At 39.8% G+C, this 25122-nt stretch overlaps 6 protein-coding genes across 8 annotated transcripts; 5 read left to right on the top strand and 1 right to left on the bottom strand.

Annotated features, from left to right (window-relative positions):
* Window positions 1-2193: 2193 nt before the first annotated feature.
* LOC148725349 (paired box protein Pax-1-like) lies at window positions 2194-2712 on the top strand. The gene has a single exon (XM_088731482.1). The coding sequence runs from the start codon at window positions 2194-2196 to the stop codon at window positions 2710-2712; it is 519 nt and encodes a 172-aa protein (XP_088587608.1).
* Window positions 2713-2733: 21 nt separating this feature from the next.
* On the top strand, window positions 2734-3237 carry LOC148725348 (uncharacterized). The gene has a single exon (XM_088731481.1). It carries the CDS (start codon window positions 2734-2736, stop codon window positions 3235-3237), a length of 504 nt encoding a protein of 167 aa, XP_088587607.1.
* Window positions 3238-14179: 10942 nt separating this feature from the next.
* Window positions 14180-15160, top strand: LOC111347275 (uncharacterized). The gene has a single exon (XM_088731480.1). It carries the CDS (start codon window positions 14180-14182, stop codon window positions 15158-15160), a length of 981 nt encoding a protein of 326 aa, XP_088587606.1.
* Window positions 15161-15901: 741 nt separating this feature from the next.
* LOC148725347 (uncharacterized) lies at window positions 15902-17434 on the top strand. The gene has a single exon (XM_088731479.1). It carries the CDS (start codon window positions 15902-15904, stop codon window positions 17432-17434), a length of 1533 nt encoding a protein of 510 aa, XP_088587605.1.
* A 280-nt stretch (window positions 17435-17714) lies between these two features.
* On the bottom strand, window positions 17715-20698 carry LOC148725346 (uncharacterized). 3 transcript variants are annotated; one of them, XM_088730878.1, is made up of 3 exons: window positions 19289-20697; window positions 18667-18937; window positions 17715-18255 (listed from the first exon to the last, which is right to left on the bottom strand). In XM_088730878.1, the coding sequence occupies exons 1-3, from the start codon at window positions 20255-20257 to the stop codon at window positions 17762-17764; spliced, it is 1734 nt and encodes a 577-aa protein (XP_088587004.1). In that variant the 5' UTR covers window positions 20258-20697; the 3' UTR covers window positions 17715-17761. The 3 variants fall into 3 exon arrangements, with proteins under 3 accessions (XP_088587004.1, XP_088587003.1, XP_088587005.1); XM_088730877.1 differs by having other exon boundaries at window positions 18667-20697; XM_088730879.1 differs by having other exon boundaries at window positions 18113-18323; window positions 18667-20698.
* A 2345-nt stretch (window positions 20699-23043) lies between these two features.
* LOC148725345 (uncharacterized) lies at window positions 23044-24615 on the top strand. The gene has a single exon (XM_088731834.1). The coding sequence runs from the start codon at window positions 23638-23640 to the stop codon at window positions 24445-24447; it is 810 nt and encodes a 269-aa protein (XP_088587960.1). The 5' UTR covers window positions 23044-23637; the 3' UTR covers window positions 24448-24615.
* Window positions 24616-25122: the final 507 nt, after the last annotated feature.

Below are 25122 nucleotides of genomic sequence, written 5' to 3'. Positions count from 1 at the left end.
AAGAATCTCACAACAATTATCTAAACGATGTTATTGGAAACAGTTTGTCTGAAAACCCCAAAAAGTTCTTGTCCTATGAGAGGAATAGCAAGTCAGAGAATATTGGTATCCCACCCCTAAAGAATGATTGTCTGATATGACAAAGACAAAACTGAATCTCTCAATGGTTACTTTTATTCTGTTTTCACCCAAGAGCAGCTGCCGACACCTAATATTGGAACATCGCCATTCTCTTCCATTCCATACTTACATATCTCAGCAGATGGTGTTCGTAAGCAACTATCTCAATTGAATCCCAGGAAGGCATGTGGACCGGATGAAATTCCAGCAAAAGTACTAAAGGAACTTTCTGAATCAATGACCACTGGATTTTTTTCACGGTAGCCCCGTGTTCAGATCCTTGGCCACGCTTGTAAATAGCCAACTGGTTTGCCTCCGGCCGGTTGGGGTTCTTAATGATGTTCTTAATGATGTTATGTTCAATTTAGACCATTTGTTTCATTTGTTTGCAAGGACCACAATGGAAACTACTGGTTCCCCAGTAATTGTGTAATCCTATAAGAAGACTTTTTTTATATATCTCACTGGCTAGCATTTATTTTTCAGCAGTCATGAATGCAATGAAATTCCATCTGATTGGTCAAATGCCTTGGTGACAGCAATTTTTAAGAAGGATAATAAATCAGAACCTGCCAACTACCGCCCCATTTCGTTAACTTCAATCTGTTGCAAGGTTATGGAACACATTATTTTCAGTCACATGGCGAAACATCTGTCCTCACATAATATCCTCATCAACCATCAACATGGATTTAGGGAAAAATTTTCCTGTGAAACTCAACTGATTTCTGCAATACACGACTGGGCCAAATGTATAAACTTCCGCAGCCAAACAGATGTGATGCTATTAGACTTCTCAAAGGCATTTGACACTGTTCCCCATGAAAGAATACTTATAAAGCTTGATTACTATGGATTCAGAGGTAACATGTTTAATTGGATTAGGGCCTTTTTGTCAAACCGCAAGCTAAGTGTCTCAGTTAATGGTACTCACTCTTCATCAAGACCTTTTGTGTCTGGGGTGCCTCAAGGCTCTGTGTTGGGTCCAGCAATATTTCTATTGTTCATAAATGACATATCAAACTCAATCCAATCTAAGCTCCAGCTATTTGCAGACGATTGTGTTCTTTACAGAGAGGTAGCCTCACACCAGGACTGTCTTACTCTACAACAAGACCTTGATCTTCTGTACCAATGGTCGAGGACCTGGCAGCTCTGTTTCAATGTGTCCAAATGTTACCACCTCGGAATTACTCGAAAGAAAATACCTGTTAACTTCACTTACTCTATGAACAGTAAAATCATATCACAAGTCCCTTCCACAACTTACCTAGGAGTAACAAGCACTGATAACTTGTCTTGGAATCAACACTGCGATAATATCTGCAACGAGGCAAACTCCACCCTTGGCCTTCTTACAGTGAAACGAACTCAACCGGGGCCACCCAACGTTTTTTAGCCAATCACAAGACAAGTTCAGAACAAAAGAATTGGAGTTTGTTCATCAGTGGACCAATCACAATATGGGTCAAATTTAACTGTTCGTTTGACTGGATCAGATGTGAAGATATGCGAAAGCAAAAAAATATAATATTTTTCATTTCTATCACGGTAAAGGCGAATAAATATTTACCGAAAGGCGGCCGGTAATTTTGAAGACTAAACTGACTTAGGTAAATTTACCAAATTGCGGCCGACTCACTTCATATAATATATTTGCCAAAACACGGCCTGGAATGCTGAAGACGAGAGCGTATGTAATTTACTGAATGTTGCGGCCGCGAATTTTGAACACGAAACGGGCTCGACGTAAATAAATTTATCAAATTATGGCCGGCCAAACCTTTTAAAATATATTTTCCTATAATGACTGCCTGGAATGGGATGACGAAGGCGAAACGGACTCAATGTAAGTATGTTTACCCAATTATGGCCGGGAATTTTCAAGACGAAACTGGCTCAACATAAGTATATTTTCAAAATGTTACTGAAAAACGGCCGTTCTACAGTTTTACCGGGAATTTTAGTAGCCAATCACAAGGACAAAGAAAATTTCAAATTTAGTTTTTGCATGTATTACCGGCGGTTGATTCCGTTTGCGTTGTAGTTTGAAAGTCGGGAAGTGTTTCAAACATGTCGGTACAATTACGGATTAACCAAAGCGGGGGACTATATGACAATGGCCGTAATTTACCCCAGTTTATTCGTGAGAGAGTCTTAGATCTCCACCATGCAGGTCTTTCGCAAAGAGGAATAGCACAAGAGCTTTGTACAAGTCGCCACTTTGTCCAAAACGTTTTTCGTGACTATGATGCTACGAACTCCTCTTGTCAGCCGGTTAAAGGTCATAAAGGGCGCTCTGTTCTAACGCCAGATGCCATTCAGTGTATAGAGAACGAAAAACTGTGCAAACCAAGTATTTATTATAGTGAGTTACAGAACAGGCTAGTATTGGATGGTGTTGTCCACCCCGCCGATCTACCTCACCCGAGTACCATCAGTTACCTTTTGAAAAAAGAACTCTTGATGACTAAAAAGAGAATTCATGCCGTACCTTCCGAATCTAAAACTCAGGAAATAGAGGATGACACCAATTTCTATCTTGACCAAGTCAGTGATTTAAACGTCAGTTCCGTGCACTTTTTTGACTAGGCTGGTGTATCAAAAACAACCATGAACAGGTGTTACGGACATGCACCTATAGGAGTTCCAGCATTTGAGGTTCAACGATCGGCGTCTAATGCTAACTATACCATAAACCTCATGCATTCTTGTCTTGGAGTAGACCACGTTAGTGTCATTGAAGGTGCGTCAAACGGCAATGAACTTTTACTTTTCTTCGAGGAAGCTGTTCACATCACAAAGCGGGATGGATCTGTTCTACTCGAGAGGGGTGACACAGTCATCATGGATAACTGTCCTTTTCATCACGCCAGATTTGCAGAGATGAATTTGAGAAATATGCTCGCCGAATATGGAGTTAACCTGTTGTTTCAGCCTGCGTACTCCCCGCACTTCAACACGTGCGAGCTTTGTTTCCACCAAATCAAAGCTTTCCTCAATCACTATCAGATGTTAGCGGAAAATGAAACAGAAATTGCCATCCATGAGGCCTGCAGCAGAATCTCACCGCAAAATTCGGTTTCTTATTTCAGACATTGTGGATATGTAATATAAGTTTGTTTTCGAAAGCCCTGAGAAGTATTGTTGAAAAAAAGGGATGTAATAACAATAAAGAATCCTCATCAAATATCACATTTAGCAAACATATAAAATAAAGTGACATTAATTTCAAGCTGTTGTATGTTTCATACAGAGCCTTGAGAGGACGGAAAAAAGTATTGCGTGACAAATGACTGTGTGCATGTCAAAGGTCGACATAAAAGAAAAGAAAATTTGCATATTCTGAAATTTACTCATGGTGGAATGTAAAGGCTAAATTTGATTGGTCGGTTAAGGAAAGGTATTTCGAGGCAAATTCCCGCGCTTCTCAGTATTTGGCAGTTCGCCGTCGTTTTGAAGGAAAATGTCTGAACCGAAGTCTGAGGTTTATCTCTGGTTACATTCTATTTCTAATGGACTTGGACTGGAAAGGTTAGCAGTAGAGTTCGAAAGCCGAGGTTTTCGAAAGACAAGTTCGCTAAAATATATCAAGTTATCAGATCTTGATGTCCTGTTCCCCTCACCTCACAAACTTCTGATGGCTGAGAAGAGAATAATAGAGTCTGAACTTGAATGGCTAAAGCAAGGAAATCCTGGAAAAAACCTGAGCTTGCCACCCCGAGAGCTCTTTCCGCCGTCGTCTACAGAAAAAGGTTTTGGCGTAAGTTCAGTGTTATCTCCATCTAATTTGGTGTTCAATGTCATGCAACTGAACAACAACGGCACTGTCAGCGCAAATATTGAGAGCGAAACTGCTGAGGAGAATAAAGCCCCACAAGTCGGTAGTCAGACAAATTCTTATCTTCAAAGGCGAGAAGCCCAACTTAAGGAAGATAACATGCTTTTAGCGGCACAGATAGAAAGCGCGCGAGAAATGCTGACGGAGAAATCGCGAATGTTCGAAAATTACGACAATAGCGGCACCGGGCGGCAAAAGCTGTGTACTCTTTGTCACGCTGCAGGGCATAACAAGACCAAATGCCGCAATGCTCCATGTAAAGGGATTGCCTTCTGCAACAATCGAGATAAACATCCAGAAGTTAGAGCAGAGATACAGGATCTAAAGAAAGTTTTGAAAGACCTGGAGAAAAGGCAAGACAAGTCAAAGAATGAGTTTGACACATTCAAGGCTGCAAGAGAAAGGGCAGTAAGTAGTTTCTTTGCACTGATGAGGCCAAGATTAAGGAAGCAAAACCACATTAAATATGTCGACAGGAGCGCTTTGGATAAGGATCTTATGATCCTAAAAAGGGCAATGGGCAACATAGTTCTCTTGATGAAAGGAATGATTGGGAACTACCGTACATCATTGAACGGTACAAAAGATCAAATGTGGACATTTTTTCATTACAGGATCAACACTGAACTTTATTTGTCAGTCTGTTCATGCCACTTCGAACTCTAAGGTCAACACTGATTTCCTTAGCTGTATTAGATCAACATTAACCGTTCGTATACGTGTTAGTGTATTGTGACGTCCCGGTAACTAGTATGCATGAACCTATCATATTTTCACTGTTTGGAGTTTTTTTCTGGCGATGAATACGTATGGTTTCAAGCGTTCGCCTTTGGAATTTGTTGATAAAATACATCTTTCTTTATTTCATTTTTTTGATGTAATATCTCTTTGTTGATTCAGTTTATTGTTTGAAAACGTATCTCCCTTGAAAATTTCAGTTGGAAAAATCTCTGTTTTGAGGTTTTTGTTGTATTTATTTTGTTTTTACAAATTCGGTAAATATACTGATTCGAGGTAAAACCGTTTCGTCTTCAAAATTTCAGGCCGTGTCAATTCGGTAAATATATTTGTATCGAGACGGTTTAGTCTTCAAAATTTCCATTAATTATTATTCGGTAAATTAATTATAGAAGCTTTCATCCTCGACATTCCAGACCGTGTTTCGAAAAATATATTTTATAAGTTTACCCGTTCGTGATTTAGTAAATTTCTTTACGTCTGAGTCCGTTCAGTCTTCAAACTTCCCGGCCGCAAAATCCGGTAAGTTATATAAGCTTTCTTCCTCAAAACTCCATACCGTATTTCGAAAACTATTTGTTATATGTTAAACGGCCGTAATTTGATAAATTTTATTTACGTTGAGTCCGTTCAGTCTTCAAAATTCCCGGCAGCAATACTCGGTAAATTATACAAGTTCTTGTCCCCGACATTCCAGACCGTGTTTCGAAAAATATATTTCATTATTAGTTTACACAACATAGTCGTTAAATTTACATACGTTAAGGCTGTTCAGTCTTCAAAATTACCGGCCGCCATTCGGTAAATATTTATTCGCTTTTACCGTAAACGAAATGAACAACATATTTATTTCACCGTAAAAAAAAAAATAGAAGTTTTCGCATGTCTTTGACTGGAGCAGTTTAATTTGACTGCTGGTGAACAAACTCCCATTCTTTTGTTTCGTACTTGTCTTGTGATTGGCTGGAAAACGTTGAGTGGCCCCGGTTGAGTTCGTTTCACTGTAAAAGAATCCTTTCCGGTTGTTCTTCCCAGGTAAAGAATACTGCATATTGCTTGCTTGTTCGTCCTAAATTAGAATATGCGAGTAGCGCGTGTAATCCATATAAACAGTGCAATGTCAATAAGATAGAGATGGTCCAATGACGTGCTGCAAGGTTTGTAAATAATGATTACTCTCATCACAGTAGTGTCTCTCAGATGATTAAATCACTAGGAACATGAGTGAACATGTACATGTATATGTGAACATGTACATGTATATGTGGTCAGCGGTCAGCATGGCACTCCGACGTGTTCTTCTTGGCTCCGTAGTTTTATCATTTTTATTGTTTTTATTTGGTCTTTACCCTGAGAAATATTTATCTGGAAATAGCCTATATTATTTCTCTTGTACACCGATTCGTTTTGGCAGCTCAGTGTCTTCGTTGGAAGTGATAACAAGCAATGTACATGTAAACTCACTCGGAGATTAGGCCGCCATCTTGGTTGTCGACTTCGTGGAATGAGTTACCTCGGCGCCAGAGTGCACTATCATCACAATTCAACTTCCAGTTTTCAGCTGATTCGACTGATCAAATCTGGTGATGTAAGTTTAAATCCTGGCCCCTCTGTTATTCAAACTGTAATCGGAAATCGACACTCGACAAACGGCGACTTTGCTTATGCTGCTGGCAATCGTGCACCGCCGTGTCAGCGTAACTTGGTCAACATTATCGCGGGCAAGCATCAACAAGTATTGGAAAATATCAAGAACGATACGCAACAATTGTTGCTTTGCGTTCACAATGCTCGATCTTTGAGAAATAAGTCAGCGCCGTTTGTGGATTTGGTATGCGATAGCAAAGCTGATCTATTTGCTGTTTCTGAAACCTGGCTTACAGACAATGATACAGCTATTCTTAGTGAAATAACACCACAGGGATACAAACTCCTTCATTGTCCCCGCAGTGATCGCAGAGGAGGTGGGACTGCATTGATTTTCAAAGAATCCATCAACGTTGGAAAAGTTTTGGTTGCAGGAAAAGGGTCATTCGAGGTGTCGGAATGGCTGGTCAATCCTGCGGCTACTACTCGTTTGCGGGTTGTTATAGTCTATACGCCTCCATATTCTGTTAAACATCCTGTGTCTACTTCAACATTTATCACTGAATTCTCAGATTATCTCGAGTCTTTGGTCATGGCAAGTGAGCCCTTGTTGATACTGGGCGATTTTAACATTCATATGGACCTACCTGATGACACTGACTGTAGAAACATGTCTGACCTTCTGGTGTCGATGCGTCTTAAATAACATGTTGTACACCCTACCCATGAACTTGGTCACACACTGGATTTGATCATCACTCGTATATCTGATAACATCATTGCTGGGCGCCCCTACACTGGTGAGTTGTTTTCTGACCACTTCCCAGTCTTCTGTCAACTAAAACCTGAGAGATCTCTAGTGGCTGTCAAACGTTTACAGTTCAGGAAAATTAAATCAATTGACCGTGACCAATTTTCCGAGGCCATTTGCTCTTCTCAGCTCTGTCTTGACCCACCGGACGACTTGGATACCCTAGTCAATTGTCATAATGAGACAATAAGATCTGTACTGGATATCTATGCACCTGTCTTGTCCCGTGATATTGTTGTTCGGCCTCGAGCACCGTGGTTTACCGAAGATATCAGGAAAGCTAAACGGTCGAGACGAAAGGCTGAAAAGAAGTGGAGAATTACTGGACTACCTGCAGATTTTGCTGCCTTTAAAAAGGAAAGAAATCGTGTGGTGAACTTGATGAATGAGGCACGTCGTGTCTATTACAATCAATTCATTGAAGATAATAGTACTGACCAGCGGAGGCTGTTTATGGCAAGTAAGAGTCTACTGAATATGCAGCCGGATAGATCTCTTCCCCCTCATGCTGACGTTTCTCTGCTTGCAAATGACATGGGCGAGTTTTTTATAACCAAGATTGCTAAAATCAGATCAAAGTTGGACGGTTATCTCTCCATCGCATCTTCCGTCGACGTCGGAGCCTGATCTGGTATCTGAACCTAGCGATATTGTATTGTCTGATTTTCAGTGTCAAACGGTTGAAGCAATACGTGATATGATTACATCAGGGAAGAAAAAATCTTGCATCTTGGATCCAATACCTGTGACTCTGTTATCTGCATGCCTTGACCCACTCCTTCCCGTAATAACTAATATGGTTAATTTGTCCTTACGAACTGGATATTTTGCTGACGCCTGGAAAACTGCTGTGGTACATCCATTATTGAAAAAGCCTGGCCTCGATCTACTTTTCAAGAATTTTCGACCAATTAGCAACTTGCAGTTTGCGTCCAAACTTACTGAACGTGTGGTAGCCAATCAAATTCAGTGTCACATGATTAAGAACAATCTCTTCCCTCAGCTTCAATCTGCTTAACGTTCCCATCACAGCACTGAGACGGCATTGTTAAAAGTAAAAAACGATTTGCTCATAAATATGAACAAGGGGCATGTATCACTCTTGGTGTTATTAGACTTAAGTGCCGCCTTTGATACTGTTGACCACAAGATTTTATTAAAAGCCCTTCAGACGAAACTAGGTGTTTGCGGCTCGGCTCTTTCGTGGTTCAAGTCTTATTTAGAAGGGAGATCTCAAAGAATTTGCATAAAAGAGACGCTTTCACAGTCATTTGAAGTGGGGGTACCTCAAGGTTCTTGCCTTGGTCCGATTTTGTTTACTATCTATTCAAGTGACTTGTTTTGTCTCCTGGAGTCCCATTTACCAACTGCGCATGCTTACGCAGATGACACACAGTTGTATCTGTCCTTTAGTCCTAGTGTTGGCACTGGTGAGTTGGATGCGGTCACTGCCATTGAAAATTGTATTCGTGACATCAGACAGTGGATGTGTGTGAGGAAATTAATGCTAAATGATGACAAGACTGAGTTTATGCTTGTTGGGACACGGAAGCAGCTCACAAAGGTGTCTATCGATGGCGTTAGAGTCGGAGATTATAATATTAGTCCTTCTTCATCAGTCTGTAATCTGGGCACATGGTTTGACCCGCATTTGGATATGGATGTACATATTACCAAAACATGCAGCAGTGCATTTTATTATCTTTATAATATCAGACATATTAGGAAGTACTTATCCAGAAGTAGCACCGAAACACTAGTTCATGCGTTTATAACAAGTAGACTTGATTATTGTAACAGCCTTCTGTATGGGTTACCGAAATATCAGTTGTCTAAACTGCAGCGTGTTATGAATGCTGGTGCTCGTTTGGTTTATTGTGCTCCGAAGTCGTGCCACATCACGCCTCTACTTCGCGAATTACATTGGCTGCCTGTTTGTTATCGTATCGAATATAAAATAATCCTTCTTACATTTAAGGTATTGCATGGTATGGCGCCCGATTACTTGCGCCATTTAATATCTGTCTTGCCGCCGTCTAGGTATAATTTAAGGCGCAACGATGACTCCGCAGCTTTATTAACTTTCCGAAAATAACATCCAAGAAGACCCTGGCAGACAGATCGTTTAGTTGTGCCGCCCCTAGACTTCGGAATCTGCTTCCTACCACAATAAGATCTATTTCCAGTTTAGATATTTTTAAAATTAGACTTAACACTTTTTTATTTAATAGGGCGCTTAATTAGTTACTATAGTTGTTACGATTAAATTGCATTATTGATGAATTATTTTAATTATTTATTTATTTATTTATGGAATTTTAGAAATGTAAATTTGAACTTCTATTTTATTTTTGATTTAATATTTATTGTAAGGCGCAGTTGAATATTTTTATAGAAACTGCGCGGTATAAATTTAAATTTAATAATAATTTAATAGGATGGGATTCTTTGGAACGTTGAAGACTGATAACTCAAACCTGCACGTTGTACAAAATCTATAGGGGCCTTGTTGGGATCTCGCTACCATCCGAGATAATGCAAGTTACCAGACCATCAAGGTACCCAAATTGTGTGCCATTCCAACAGCTTTGCACCCTGAATGACACATAAAAATATTCCTTCTACCCTAGAACTATCAGAACTTGGAACAATACGAACTTACCTCAAATCCCTAACTCTCTAGATGATTTCAAGGCCAATGTGTCCTTACATATTTAAAGACAGTAGAGCTTTTATTCACGTGGTGTATATTAATTTTAATTATTTATTTTAGAAATATTATTGTTTAATAATCAATGTTATTATTTGTTATTGTCATCACTATTTTAATACTTTTAGATATAGTTATAAGTTATATACTGTAAATACTCCTAGTATAGTTTTAACTGTTTTAGGAGTAAACCTATTAAAGCATTAAAGCATTTAATGGTACGGAAACGCGGAAATCAATATTCTGAAAATAGATCACGCTTAGATGTGCGTAACCAAAGCGGTATTGTTTGTGGGTAAGTCGAAGGGCCCTTTCGACCTGCCCACAAACGAAACCGCTTTGGCTACGCTATGTTGACGACCCATTCACCACCGTACGACACAACAAAATTGACGTATTCCCCTACCACCCTAAAGGACAAAACACTGACATAAAGTTGACCAGAGAAGTGGAAGAAAATGGCAAACTTCCTTTTCTAGACTGTCTGGTAAGCTGTGACAACAACTCACTTTGGACGAAAGTTTACAGGAAACCGACACACACCGACAGACTACTTGACCATCCTTTAACACAAAGCCACAATTATCCGAACTCTAACACAATGCGCGCAACTAGTGTGCAACACGACAGACAGCTTATCCAATGAGAACAAATCCTTTACTGTGTCTTTTCAAAGAACAATTACAACGATGACTTCATCTGATGAAACACTCACCGACCAACTACTACTACCAAAACAAATGACACTACAACTCCTACGACTACATCAACCATACCGTATGTAAAAGGCTTGTCTGAGAACATGTCATGCATCTTACAGCCCTTCAATACCCGCGTCGTCCACAAACCCATTACCAAACTACGTCAGTTACTAATCAACGTTAAAGACAAGGACAAACCAAGGAACAGACAGGGAGAGATTTATAAGAATCAATTGCCCTGACTGCCAAGCCTCCTACATTGGAGAAACTGGTAGAAACCTCACAACAAGACTGACGGAACACAGACGAGCCGCAAGGAAAAGTGATGTCAACAATCATATTTGCTGAACATCATTGACTTAAAAACCATAACATTGACTGGGACTCTGCGCAATGCCTAGCCTACAGCACTAACTACTTTCAACAACTGACTCTGGAAAGCTGGTTTACTAACTTAGAACAGACTCCCCTAAACATGTGTCAACTACTACCGGCTCCATACAAACAACTCATTCATGACATTAACATAACAAAAAAACTGGCCAGAAAGACCCAACTTTACCAGTGGATCGAAACAGACCAATCGCGACCAACTTACGCCACTTGAGTCTTACCGCCAATAACATCACGGCAAAACTGACCAATCATTTTACACGAACTGGACTAAGAACATTCTACTGACAACAACTATTCACTTGACTTTGGTGATGACTTCCGCACAGGTTGTCTAAACGTCAGTCACCCCCACCGACAACAATCCTCCTCAGGACTTCACTCACCTGGACAATCACAATTCACTTTCACAGAAAGAATATGATCATCTAAAGATTTGCATACTACCCTCTCGAGTATGTATCCCTGGAGCAGTAAGCGAAGATATTGCTGGTTTTCACCCACGTGACCCACCACTTAGCAACGGTTGCTATCCACCATGTTGGTGTCCCTCAAGTGTAAACAAACCCAGCTCGAAGAGACGCGAGAGTGCGATATTGGAGATGGTTTTATGCATTTGTCGTTGCATGTTGAAGGAAAAGTGGAAAGCGAAACACCCAATGACTTGTTTCGTATACCATTAGTAGTTAAACATCAACAAGGTGAAGAGTTTGAAGTTCTCACCACTGAGAGGAGAAATAGTTGGATTTTGGCAATTCTCCGCTTGCAATCACGTGACTAGAATCGACTACGTAATAGGAGACGCCATTCTGGTGGACCATAGCACCAATTCAAGATGGCGGACGCAAACATTTGTACCAACGATGGTGTAGCTTTATCTCAAAAATACTTGTCTTTGACTGGACCTGCGAAGGCTAGATATCGTCAGAAAGTTAATTTATGTCGTTTCGACCCATACCTCTTAAAGAATAGCGAATGTAGTGATGATTTACGATATTTTCTGAGCATCCAATATCCGGATATTGTAAGCTATCTCGTCCTCCAAACCTCGTGGGCAACAGGAGAAGAAATGAAGGCGTACAAAGCTTTAGACGCATATAATTTCTTTGTTTCCGGATGGGTCAATACTGTGTTCACCAAGAAAGTCGCTGAATCGAATTCAGTTGTTGTTACCGCAAGAGTAAATCACTCGCAAAGAACCAGAACAACACCATTGAGCACATGGCTTCTCGCCGACATGAGTGGTGAGGTAATTCTAGGACACTGTGATTGTATGGCCGGCCTCTGTGAAGCATGTTCCCATATTGGTGCCCTATTATTCGCAGTTGAAGCTGGACACCGAATGAGCGATTCGGTGACATGTACTGGAGAAAAAAGCCAATGGATAATGCCGAGTTATGTTAAAGAGATCCCGTACATGCCAGTCAGTGACATGGACTTAACTTCGGCAAATAAGTTACGAAAACAGCTTGAAGAACCAGACGGGTCCAAGCAAAGAGCACAAAAAAGCGGCCTCAAATTGAAGTGCCTACTGCATCAGAGAGAGAATACTTTTTCAAAGAAATATTTAACTATGGAAAGTCTGCCATCCTTTCACTGATTCCCCCATACAATTCATCTTTTACTTTTCATGAAGAGCAGGTTGCTGGACTGCCTGAATCAGTAGCAGACCAAGTCAAGTCCAGATGCTCTTCAGCAACTTTAGAAGAGCCAGAATTGATTGACGAAGTATTTTCTGCTCTTCATGTCAATGCCAAAGAAGCAGAGAAAGTTGAAAGTGCCACAAGAAACCAGAATGAAGCAAAATTGTGGTATACGCAAAAAGCTGCTAGAATAACAGCCTCAAAATTTAAGTCAACGTGCCGCAGTAATCCAGAAAAACCATCAGAGAGTTTAATTAAGACGGTGTGTTATCCCGAAGCCCATCGCTTTAGCAGTGCTGCTACTAAATGGGGTATTGATTATGAAAGTAAAGCTAGAGAAGATTATATATTCAATATTGCTGGAGACCATTTAAATCTTTCTGTAGCTGACTGTGGTCTGCATTTAAATCCAAGGTTGCTATTTCTAGGAGCATCCCCTGATGGACTAGTTATGTGTGAATGCTGTGGCATTGGCCTTTGTGAAATAAAATGTCCATACAAGCACAGAAAGTCCAAGATAAGCTTTTGTAGGAAATATATCGGAACACAAACATAGAATACAGACATAATAGAAATTAACTCACTAGTAGTTGGTTCAGAAACTTTGAATTCTTGAACTATTGTTGGTTCAGTCTCTACTTGTGGGCTTTCGACACTTTCAACAACTGTTTCAGCAATTTCAGCCTCCACATCAGCTATTTCTTGTCTACGTCTTTTTCTGCTTTTTGCGCGAGCATTGCGTTCAACTGCTATTGAAGAATTGCATATATCACCATGGCCTAATTTAAGAGTTGGTGCCCAGTCAGGATCTGTGGTATCCCAAACACTAGAAGGCGAACCTCAAATGCAATGATAACACGTGCGATCAACTCGAGGTCCGTAAAAATCTTTGCGTAAATCGAATCACGTGCATTTTCCTAAACCATGAATCTATTCCTTATTTTTTTACTCACCATTAAAATGCTCACTACAAACACGCGTATTTTCAGCCTTCTTGTCATCTAAATCCTTTCTCCGTATGTTTGCCAACCACTGTCGTCGACGATCTTCACAAAGCTTGCGTAGTTTATCTCCTCTCTTCTTTCTTATTGCGGGGAAGCGAAAATATTGTATACAAAAATCCCCTTTCCTTTTTGTTACTTTTGTTACTGCAGCCTTTGACAGCACAAATATAGCCCATGGCCGAATAAAACAACAACAAAAACTCAACAACTGTGACAAAAAGTCTTTGCTTCGCTTTGTTTGCATCCGGCACTGGTCCACCAGCAATGGCCGACTTCCGGTTTTCAGAGATCGCATAATTAGGTGTGACGTCTCGTGCAAACTAAGAATAAGTAGAGGTGATACTGATACAAAGAACGTCCTGGAAAACGAGCTAGTTTGTGAACACCACTTTGTGTCAGGAAGGCCGTCACCGAGCTGGGACAAATTGAACGCCGATTGGATACCGACCTTAAACTTAGGTAAAGGAATACACAAACAGAAAGACGTCGAGGCTGCGACAAAAAGAGCCAAACAGCAAAGACTCGAAGGAAAAGAGACATCGAACAACAAGAGAATGAGGCTGCAAGGAAAAGAAAGTTCTTGGACCAAAGCGGCGAACATGTTGCTAACATGGACTTTAGGGAAGCGTCAATGAGTACTTCATCCGAAAAAGTCGAAGAACATAGCAGTGAAATACAGCCTGAAGAGCGTGATACTCAACAGCCTGATATTTCTTCAGCTGCTTGTGCGAGCGATGAAGAAACAATGGCGGTTGAATTTCACGATGCTGAAACACAGACAGAAGAATTTCCCACATTTCCACCAGTCAATGCCAAAACTCAGACTGAAGAGTTTGAAGAAATGTTTTCCAGGCCCAGCGAATATCAAGCACCCGACCAAGATTTCTTTCAAACAGACGGCAAGGTCCGTTTTTACATGGGACTGCCATCATTTGAGATTCTAATGGTTGCTTTTGAACACGTGTCTTCACATGTCACTCCCAAAACTCTATCCCTCAGCAGATTTCAGAAATTTGTAATGGTCCTAATGAAACTGCGATTGAATGTACCCTTTCAAGATCTGGCTTACCGTTTCATGGTATCTGTGCCCACTGTGTCAAGGATTTCTTCCTCTTGGATGGTAGTTATGGACACCAGGTTGTTTCCTTTTGTTTCCTGGCCAGTTAGGGAGCAGTTATGGAAAACAATGCCAATGTGTTTTCAATATGCATTTGGAAGGAAAGTAACGTTAGTCATTGACTGTTTTGAAGTATTCATTGAAAGGCCAACAAATCTGTTAGCCAGAGCACAAACATTTTCATCTTACAAACACCACAATACTATCAAGATTCTCATTGGCATTACACCCCAAGGAACTGTGTCTTTTGTTAGTTTAGTCTGGAGAGGCCGCACCTCTGACAAATATCTGACAGAGAATTGTGGATTTCTTGACCAATTGCTACCAGGAGACATGGTAATGGCTGATAGAGGGTTCAAGATTGCAGAAAGTGTTGGCTTAAAGCAAGCCAAGCTGGTTATTCCAGCCTTCACAAAGGGGAATCCCAGCTGGATCCAGTTGATGTGGAAAAAACTAAAGGCATCGCAAGTGTTGGTATCCACGTGGAGAGGGTGATAGGATTGTTGCGGCGCAAGTATACCATCTTGGAAAGCACACTTCCAACAGATTTCCTTCCTTGCAACCCAAATGGACCACCTGGATCACAGTTTCCTATGATTGATCGTATTGTGAGGGTTTGCTCTGCACTTGTTAATTTATACCCACCAATAATACCATTTGACTAGTTTCAATGTGATTCAGTTGTACAGTAAACTTCTTTTAAAGTTCTTATTGTTGACTGCGGAGGCTTTGCAAAGTTGCACTTTGAGGCAGCACTACTCAAAGACGCCCCAATCCTGCCCACCCGATGTCGATAAAAACTTGAGCATTTCGCATGACAGCATGTGTCTTTTTCTACGAGCGCAGTGCTCTCCACAGTTAATTCAAGTTTCACGGCTAAGCATTTCCTCACAAGTCAGGATACTTAAAATCGAGGTTTTGAGTCTCATATAAGTCTGTAATCACAGGAACAGCTCCACTTCCTACTACAAGCTGGCCTGCTTAATCATCCTGCAAACTCAGTGCTACAGGCTTAACGCTACACTGATTTAGCTTCGCATAGAACGTAGACAGTTCCTCTGCTGTGGGGCGACATTTTTCAACTTCATCATCCTTAACAAATAGTGTGTTTTCGCACATTCTGCTGTGACGTCACCAAAATTTAGCGTCCGCCATGTTGGTGGAGTGAAAAGGGTGACGTGCAAGTGTTTACTTAACTATTACAGTTTCATTACTTTGTTTGAAGTATGTCGCAAAATGCCTGCTTTTTGCCTAATTATAAACTGTTCCAACGACAAATCTAAACGTAAAGATCTTTCATTCTGTCGTGTACCGAAAATTATTAAAAATCAAGGCGAGGAAACGGAGATCTTGTCAACTGAACGCAGGCGAAGATGGCTGTCAGCCATACGTCGACAAGATTTAACAGACCGAATAATTGAAAACGATCGTGTGTGTGGAGACCATTTTCACTCAGGAAAAGCAGCTCCTTTGTGGGATAAGTTTAATGTTGACTGGGTGCCTTCTCTTAACATGGGACATCAAAAATCTGTGATAGACGAAGCGTCGCTGCAACGAAGCCTTGAAAAAGCAAAGAGAGTCGCAGAACGAAGGAAACGTACACATGAGAGCACAGAAGAAATGGCCAAAGAGAAGTCAAAAAGAGTGAATGAACCTGGCGTATGTGTTAAATATTTATTCCAGTCTACGACTACGGTCGTTGAAATGGACGATATCGAGGACCTCGCTGAAAATTTGCCAGATAACTTGAGAAATGCCGTAACACAAACAGCAGTTTCAACGACAACAGTTGGCATTCAGACAAGTGAGACGCATAATTGTATGCTTCAAACCGAGTCTTTGTTTCTTAATAAACAATGTTCTGACTTTGATGAAGCTTTTTTTGTTGATAACAACGAGAAAGTAAAATTTTACACTGGTCTACCTTCCTTTGAAATTTTACAAAAAGTCTTCTGTTTTGTTGAACCTTATGTTGACAGACGTCCTCAGCTTTTGTCTAAGTTTCAAGAGTTTGCAATGGTTTTAGTAAAATTGAGACTTGCTGTTCCTCATCTTGACCTTGCGTATCGTTTAAAAATTTCATCTGCAGTGGTTTCTCGAATTTTGTCTGCTTGGCTGACTGTCATGGATGTTCGCTTAGGTCCTCTTGTCAAATGGCCAGATCGTGACGAATTGTACGCAACCATGCCTAGATGTTTCCTGGACTCATTCGGACGCAAAACCACAGTTATCATTGATTGCTTTGAAATTTTTATTGATAGACCGACTAATCTCCTTGCAAGAGCACAGACTTTTTCAAGTTACAAGCATCATAACACTGTTAAAGTATTAATTGGAATTACACCACAGGGTACAATTTGTTTTGTTAGTGAGGCTTGGGGAGGGAGAACTTCAGATAAATTTTTAACTGAAAACTGTGGTCTACTGGATAAACTTATACCAGGTGATTTGGTTCTTGCAGATAGGGGTTTTACCATTCATGAAAGTGTTCAATTTCAGCAAGCCCAATTGAACATTCCTGCATTCACCAAAGGTAAAGACCAACTTGATCCTGCGGACGTGGAACAGACAAGAAAAATTGCTTCTGTCCGAATACACGTTGAAAGAATCATTGGTTTGCTTAGACAGAAATATACCATTCTTCAACAAACTTTACCAACTGATTACCTAATTTGTCGAAAAGGCGAATCTGTACCTCTAGTTGACAGAATGATTAGAATTTGCTCTGCACTAGTAAACCTATGCCCTCCTACTGTACCTTTTGATTGAAAGCCTAAATAGTAACAGTGAAACTATATTAAATTTTTGGTGGTGAATTTTTCAAATTTCTAACAAATGAAAGCACCAGAATTACGGCTGTGTGACTAATAAATATAACTGTTATAGTGCACTATTCTATCCTTGCTTACACAACATGCTGTTGCCCAGTAGTAACCATGTGGAAGTTCTCAGATTTAACCACCAAAAATTTAACATAGTTTATGAAAGTCTGTAATAATAATGCAAAAAGTTTGTTTCATTTTTTATTCATGGAATGGAATGTTTAATTATTTTAAGTTAGCCAATACAATTTTAAACTGAATGTGGTATCAGATGTTATGTGCTTTCGACTGTGGGAAAAGGGGTAATGAGACAAGCTTTCAGGCAAGCATACAAATGAAGTCGCATCTTTGATACATTAAGTTGAGGAATATTTGGGTCCAATGTGTAAACAAGACTTGTTGCAAAAGCAATAGCAAATACACCACAATCTGAACCATTTGATTGTTGCTGTATTGGTACAACATTGATTCCTTGGAAATCCTCTCCAACTAGACTCTCTACTTGTTGTTCAAGATCATCAAGTATAACATCATTGAAAAGGCTGTCATACAAATTTACAACACCTTTTTCACAGCCAATTGAACTAGCACACACCCAATGGTTTCCCCCAGTATGCAAGATCTGTACAAAATCTCCATGAACCTTGTCAAAGTTGTGGCATGGACCCAAGCTTGGACGTTGAAATCCTTGAATATCTGGGTTAACTTGCTTTAAAAGGACATGAGCTTGTTGAATGACAGTATTTTCCAACCAGCCAGTAGATGATTCTATAACATCGAAGTCGTGATTTGTAAGTGTTGAAATGATACTGTATTTATCCACTTGCTCAGTTTCTCTAGTACCAAAGTAGACAATCTAATGATCATTATGAACAGAACTCTCAGAAGGTGAAAAAGGTAGATTTGAATTTGTAGCTTTAGGTTTGATAGATTTAGTGGAACGAATGCTGTCCAATTTGCAGAAGTTACATGCCCAAGAAGATTTATAATTATTTGGGTATCGCTTATATGACATGCACTGTAAATGAAAAAACTTCCCATTAGAACAACTATCATTGTGGCATTTCAGCAATTTGTCATCAGAATTTGCTTTCCTTTTACAAACACAGATACTTTCCATTGACAAAGCTTCTTCAAATAAATTAGGAACTTTATCATGTGTCTTTAACCCTTTCTTACCATGGCCAAACTTAGGTAATTTTCTACAATGTGGACATAACCATGTCTTTGCAACATTTTTCATGGAGAGACAGGCTAAATGGAATCGGGAAATGGGACACTCCGGATTTGAACATGTTGCAGTAGGTTCATTTGAGGTCCTCCTGCAGTAACATTCACCCCCACATGAGACAGAACCAAGCTCTTTCTTCAAATCCATCTTTCGCGTGTACCATCTGCCAAGGACTTCAGGTAATATGCAGGTCCTCCAAAACAAAGAAAGCTTTGCCACCTGCAAAGCAAAATGTTCAGAATCTGGAAAAATTCTCTCCTGAACTAGCTTGGAACCATTTTTTGAAATAGAAAAAACAACAAAATCACAATAGGCCCTTTTGGTTATGTGGAGTTGTTGCTGGACTTGGTAGTAGTACGAATGATTTTTCTTTAAGGAGAATTTCTCACCATTCCATTGAAGACAAGATGACTTCTTCTCACAATAGTTCTTGAAATCAGTTCCTTCAATGCAATATGGGCACTTTACCTCACCACAGCCATATCCACAACAATCACATTCACATAAAAAATCAGGGGTGGCATGAAGAAAAGGATGCTCTACATCAATAAATGTTCCACATTTTGTCACCTTAAAATTAGTATGACTCTGCTTCATATGAGTTTCATATGCTTCTATTGCAGTTTGCTCATGCTTACAACCATGGATTGTTGCTGCTGTGCTGAAACAAAAAAGATGTGGATAACAAATAGATTTAATTAGAGACTGGGATGGCTGTGATGGATCTGTATGAGAGGCAGCACGAGACTTTGAAGCACCAATCCTACAAGCTCGGTATCGATAAAAGGCATTACTTTTCGTTTGCTCCACGGTTTCTCTTTCAATCAAGGCAACTTCTTCAAGACTGATACTAACTTCAACTTTGTAGCATTCCTTTAGAAGATCAATGTAGTTAAGCTGCAGGAATTTGGGATCAAACAAATCTGAAAGAGGGTTGATGCCCCTTGTTTTAGAAATAAACATCGCTGCATATGACTTTTCCAAACTCAAGCAAACAGGCTTTACTTGGCATTGACTGAGCGATTCATAAAATGCATCAAGCTCCTTAAAAGAGGGTCTAGGTGGAGGGGCCTTTGGCTTGCGTGGCGTTGCAGAAGCACTTGCACCGCTTGATTCCAAGGAAGCACTCAAACTCTTGGTATCTGCAGCACAATTCAAAGAATTAACAGTCTTGTCAAGATCAGACTTCATTTTCTTCGCTGATGTGAAATTAATATCCTTCACTCTTAAATAATCCACGCTTTTCACTGTAGCGGGCAAAATCCAAGAGCATTTAACTTGGGTGCACGCGAGCTTCTCGTTTAACCTTGTCGAAACTTCTAAGTAAAAAAGAATACTGGCAATATGCGAACAGCACTCTCCTAAACCCGCCATACATCCATGACAATGCGCAGAAAGAACAGTCCCATCTTTAGTTGTGATTATCCAAAGCTGCACCGGTGGTTCACTCATTCGCTGTGAGTGTCGAACTTTGCCAATAACCACGTATTTACCACTAAAAATCTGACCTAAAATACTTGTAATAAAGCCGGATACCATTTGGTTGTAGGCTTGCAAGCCTCTAAAATTTTTAAATTGATCTTTGGTATAAAAACTTGTCTCTAAAACAAGATACGATACAAGATCGAGTGGTTCTACGCGGGGAAGGCATTCGGTACTCAACTTTTCCTCTGGAATAAAGAGAGGGTCTATTCCAATAACAGATATTTTCTCAATATAACGCTTTCTAACAGCACTGTCGAGAGATTTTGCATATTCAGACAAAGGGATCTCATGAATAATTCCTTTTTCTGACTCACTGTTTACGTTTTGTTCCGCATGACTAGTCGCTATATTGGGTCTTTTACTCCACCAACATGGCGGCGTATGAAATTAATATATGCCGTGACGTCACATGAAAACACACTATAGAGCCGATCGGTCACCAATAAAGTCCGCTTTGCAGTCTGGGGTCAAGGCATCTATATTCCCATCTAGATTTTCCTTAAGTTTCCCAGCTGAGCTGAAATCGATGTCTTGCACTGGCGCATAATTTACTTCAATGACATAAGTAGGCAAAAGCCATGTGCATTTTACGCTGGTAAATGCCAGCTTTCCATGAATTCAGGTCCATGCCTCAATATAAAACATTACGCTTGCAACAGGGATGCATGTTTCTCCTAGGCCAGCCTTACATCCAAGGCAATGTGCGGAGAGGATCGTCCCATCTGTCTCAGTTATGATCCAGATATCAACAGGAGGTTCGTTCATAGCCTGTAAATGTTGAACTTTGCCGACCACGACATCATATTTATTGCCAAGCACCTTTTCTCTCACCGATTGAACAAACCCCAAAACCATTTGATTGTAAGCATTCAAACTTTTGTAGGCTTTGAATTCTTTTCTTGTTTCCAGAACCAAATATCCAAGCAAATCAGAAACTTCTATGGGAGGTAGAGATTCCCTCTTAAACTGCTCTTTGGGGATGCTGGCCGGGTCGACTCCGATAACAGATGTTTTTGCTGAATATCGCTCTTTAACTTGAGTTTCCAGCCCTTATACATGATCTCAAAGCACTGGGATAGCTTTGCTGAGTTTTTCCGAGTCGTCTTTGAGTTCAGAATCCATAGAGAGGTCGCAAGATTATTGGCAAATCAAGGAATCCAGAAATGGCATAATATTTCCCTCTAATTTACAAGTGATAACATGCTGAGGGACACCAACATGGCAGATCAACAAATTTGCATAATCTGTGACGTCATGTGAAAAGCCAGAATTGGTCAAAAATTGGGTCCAGTCTATTCCTTTTTCCTTTTTTGTGGATGCTGTGAGAACAGCATCCTTTATGCCATCGCATGTGTAAGGTAACAAAAGAAACTTCGGGAGCCAATAAGATCATGAGAATTGCAGTCGATTTAACTCAGTAACATTCTGATGGACCTCGAGTAGCTCTCGGTAGTCCGTCTTTTCCACGACTTTGGACGGGTCTCAATGATCGCCAACGACTAGGATACGGATATGTCCGATCTTCCAAATATGGTTGGCGATAAATGTCTGCAAACGCTCAGAATTTTTTTTGGCTGTTGTACCGATGGCGCCCGAAATGACAAGTAAGCCACGTTTATTAATGACGAGCAGAACAAGTGGCGTAGCGGGTGTACGAAGTGATAACGATATTTGGTAAGTAAAAATGTTTTTTCTCTATTTTACCCACTCAATCAGGCGCAGCTTTCGAGGAATACATAACTCGTATGTTTGTAAAGAACTGTTCGACACTTTCCGCACCATTCGAGATGTTTTTGAAAGAGATTTAGTGAATGGACAGACATGTTTGTTTGACAACAGTTATCGAGAAACGAATTCGAACATTGTCAAAACTTTGGCGATCCACTATTCTTTTAGTTTGAGCACAATTGATTTTCATTCATCGTTTTTGTTTAGAAGTAATCGTGGACGATGTACTGGACATTATATCTGTCAAAAGGTTAGCCGCGTTTCCGTAGAAAAGCGCTTAACAGGAGTTGTCTGCACTAGCTCCGATTTGAGGATCGTCCCGATCTTTCGGGACGCAAAGAAACTCCTCTGTGAGACAATGAACCTCCTTCGGGTGACAATGAACCTCCTTTGGGAGACAATGAACCTCCTTTGGGAGACAATGAACCTCCTTTGGGAGACAACGCACACTGATGAGACTTCATGCAATGTTGCTTATGACAAAATATCTGACAGAAACGATAGTGTGGATAAGTCTTTTGACCGTGAAGAAATCAAACCGACACATTCTGTTCGAAGCAATGTGGTTGCGAAATGCACCCTTGTTAGAGTATTCCTGAAAGCTGTGCCAGGTTCTGTAAAACACAATTCAGCTATTGATTCTGTTACAAAAGTACCAATAATCAGTGATAAGGAACTCAAAGGTATGAAAAACGATCTGCAATTTAGATCACGTACACCGTTCAGGCGGCTAGCAGTAAAACCATACAGATCTCGGGATAGAGAACCATCTAGAATATCACTGCGAAAAGTTATCCAGTCATTGAAATTTCGAAAATTGAGATGAAAAGTGAAGAATTTGCTCAAAACATCAGTTCCTGCTTCATCTGTTTTACACAACATTGCTTGTAATTATAAATTGTGGAAAATCAGACATACTAAAAGGCAAACAAGTTTCTTTAGTAATTATCTTTTACGAGCTAAGTGTGCCACTTGTTCATTTGCATTTATAATGCATCAAAAAGAAATCTTTTACTCTCTGGAGATGTTGAATTAAATCCAGGTCCTGTTGCAAAAGGCAAAACTGGTTCACTGGCATTAGTATCCAATACTACAGGTGATTTGCTCTTAAACTACAAGCTACTTAGACATGGATTAAGACCACTTGATGTTGGTGGAGGAGGCGACTGCTTTTTTAAGTCAGTATCACACCAGTTATATGGCGACTCCAACCATCACCTAGAAATTAGAGCATTGGCTGTCCAGTATTTGAGAAATAATCCTGAGCGATTTATAGAAAGCAATTTGGATGGATCATGGTTAAGTTATTTATCTTGTATCTCTATTCAAGGAACATGGGCTGATAACATTGTTATACAAGCTGTTGCAGATTCACTGAACTTAAGAATTTATATTGTCGAATCTAATGCAAATTTTTCAGATTTGACCGTGGTTGGAATCTGTGAATACTGAGGTTGGAAGTATAAGGTCTACATATGTAGGTCACATTGGTGAACTGCATTATGTGTCAACTTTACCAGCTGAATTTGGAGTAAATTCAACTGAAACTGGAACTGAGAAGTCTCATGTAAATCTTGCATCTTGTGACTTTGGCATAAATCATAACCGTAAAAGAAAAGACAGTGACTACATGAAAGAATATAAAAAGAAGAGAAAAGCAGAAAAAAGCATTTCTAAGGAGGAAAGAGAAAAAAAATTATCAATACATGAAGAGTTATAGAGCAAGGAAAAAAAGTATTGAGTTTTTTATTTCAAAGTTTCATGACATTGTCTCTCAAGGGCCACTGTATATTTGTACTTGCTGTGATCAAATGTTCTACAAACATAGTGTACTTCAGACTACTAATCTAAGACAAAAGAATCCTGATATTCATAAATACCTTACAGGTAAGACAAATGTCAACAATACTGAATGGGTTTGTCAAACATGTTTCAAGTATTTGTGTAAAAACAAAGTTCCACCATGTGCTATAGTTAATGGAATGCAATTTCCACATAAACCAGCATTCTTTGATCTAAATGAACTAGAGTGTAGATTACTTGCACCCAGAATTGCTTTTCAAAAACTCATGCAGGCACCACGAGGAAGGCAACTTAAGATACATGGTAATATTGTTAATGTTCCAGCAGATGTGAACACCACTGTTAGTATGTTGCCACGCTTACCACATGAAACTGCAACAATTAAAGTCAATTTGAAACGTAGGCTACAATACAAAAGTAGTGCATTATCATTAACTGTTAGACCAAATAAAGTTATCAATGCTGCAATTTGGCTTTTGCACAACAGTGATCTATATCAAGAGGAAGGTATTGCACTGAATGAAAACTGGTTACATAACTATAATGAAGCATTAACTGGAGACATTGAAACCACTGATGATGAGGATGTAGTCTTAACTGATAATAGGCAAATCAATGAAGAAACGTCACAAAATGATGAAGATGAATGGAGTGAAGATAAAGCAGACATTTGTGCTGGTGTGACTCACACCACCAGATTTTGCAGGTCATAATGAGCGGCAGTGCATTCTTAATCTCGCACCATCAGAGGGTAATATGCCACTGAGTGTATTCAGGGATGAATATTCTGAACAATTGGCATATCCAGGAATAATTTATTTGTTGGACAGAAAAGACCTGGTTACAAAGATCGGTTAGTTAAAGTTCTTTACAGTGACATCTGTAAATCAGAATTGAGAAGGTCAGACCGTAGAGCTGCAAAAAATGTTGAAAACATTTTTTATAAAGCAAAAAAGTTGCAGATGAAAATTCTTATAGGAAAATCACAAGTTGCTTTAAGAAAATGCCACAGAAATAATAAGTCTCTAAAAGCTGGCGATTTAAAAAATGATGGAGGATTAGAAAAACTAGTACATCATGATGAGGGATACAAATTCCTGAGAGCTTTACGAGGAAGCCCACCATATTTTGAAAAAGCTAAGAGAGATCTATTTGCTATGATAAGACAACTGGGCACAGCTACTTTGTTTTGTAGTTTCTCATCAGCAGAAACACAATGGATTCACCTTCTTAGAATTCTTGGTCAACTGGTTGATCACAAGCAGTATAGCAATGATGAACTGGGAAATTTAAACTGGGAGGAAAAGTGTAGATTGATCCAAAGTGATCCAGTCACATGTGCTAGACATTTTGACCATCGGGTGAATAATTTCTTAAGACATTTTCTG

The sequence above is a fragment of the Stylophora pistillata genome, chromosome 8 (assembly GCF_964205215.1).
Source record: "Stylophora pistillata chromosome 8, jaStyPist1.2, whole genome shotgun sequence".
Classification (NCBI taxonomy): Eukaryota; Metazoa; Cnidaria; class Anthozoa; order Scleractinia; family Pocilloporidae; genus Stylophora; species Stylophora pistillata.
This window is presented reverse-complemented; position numbering and strand designations above follow the sequence as displayed.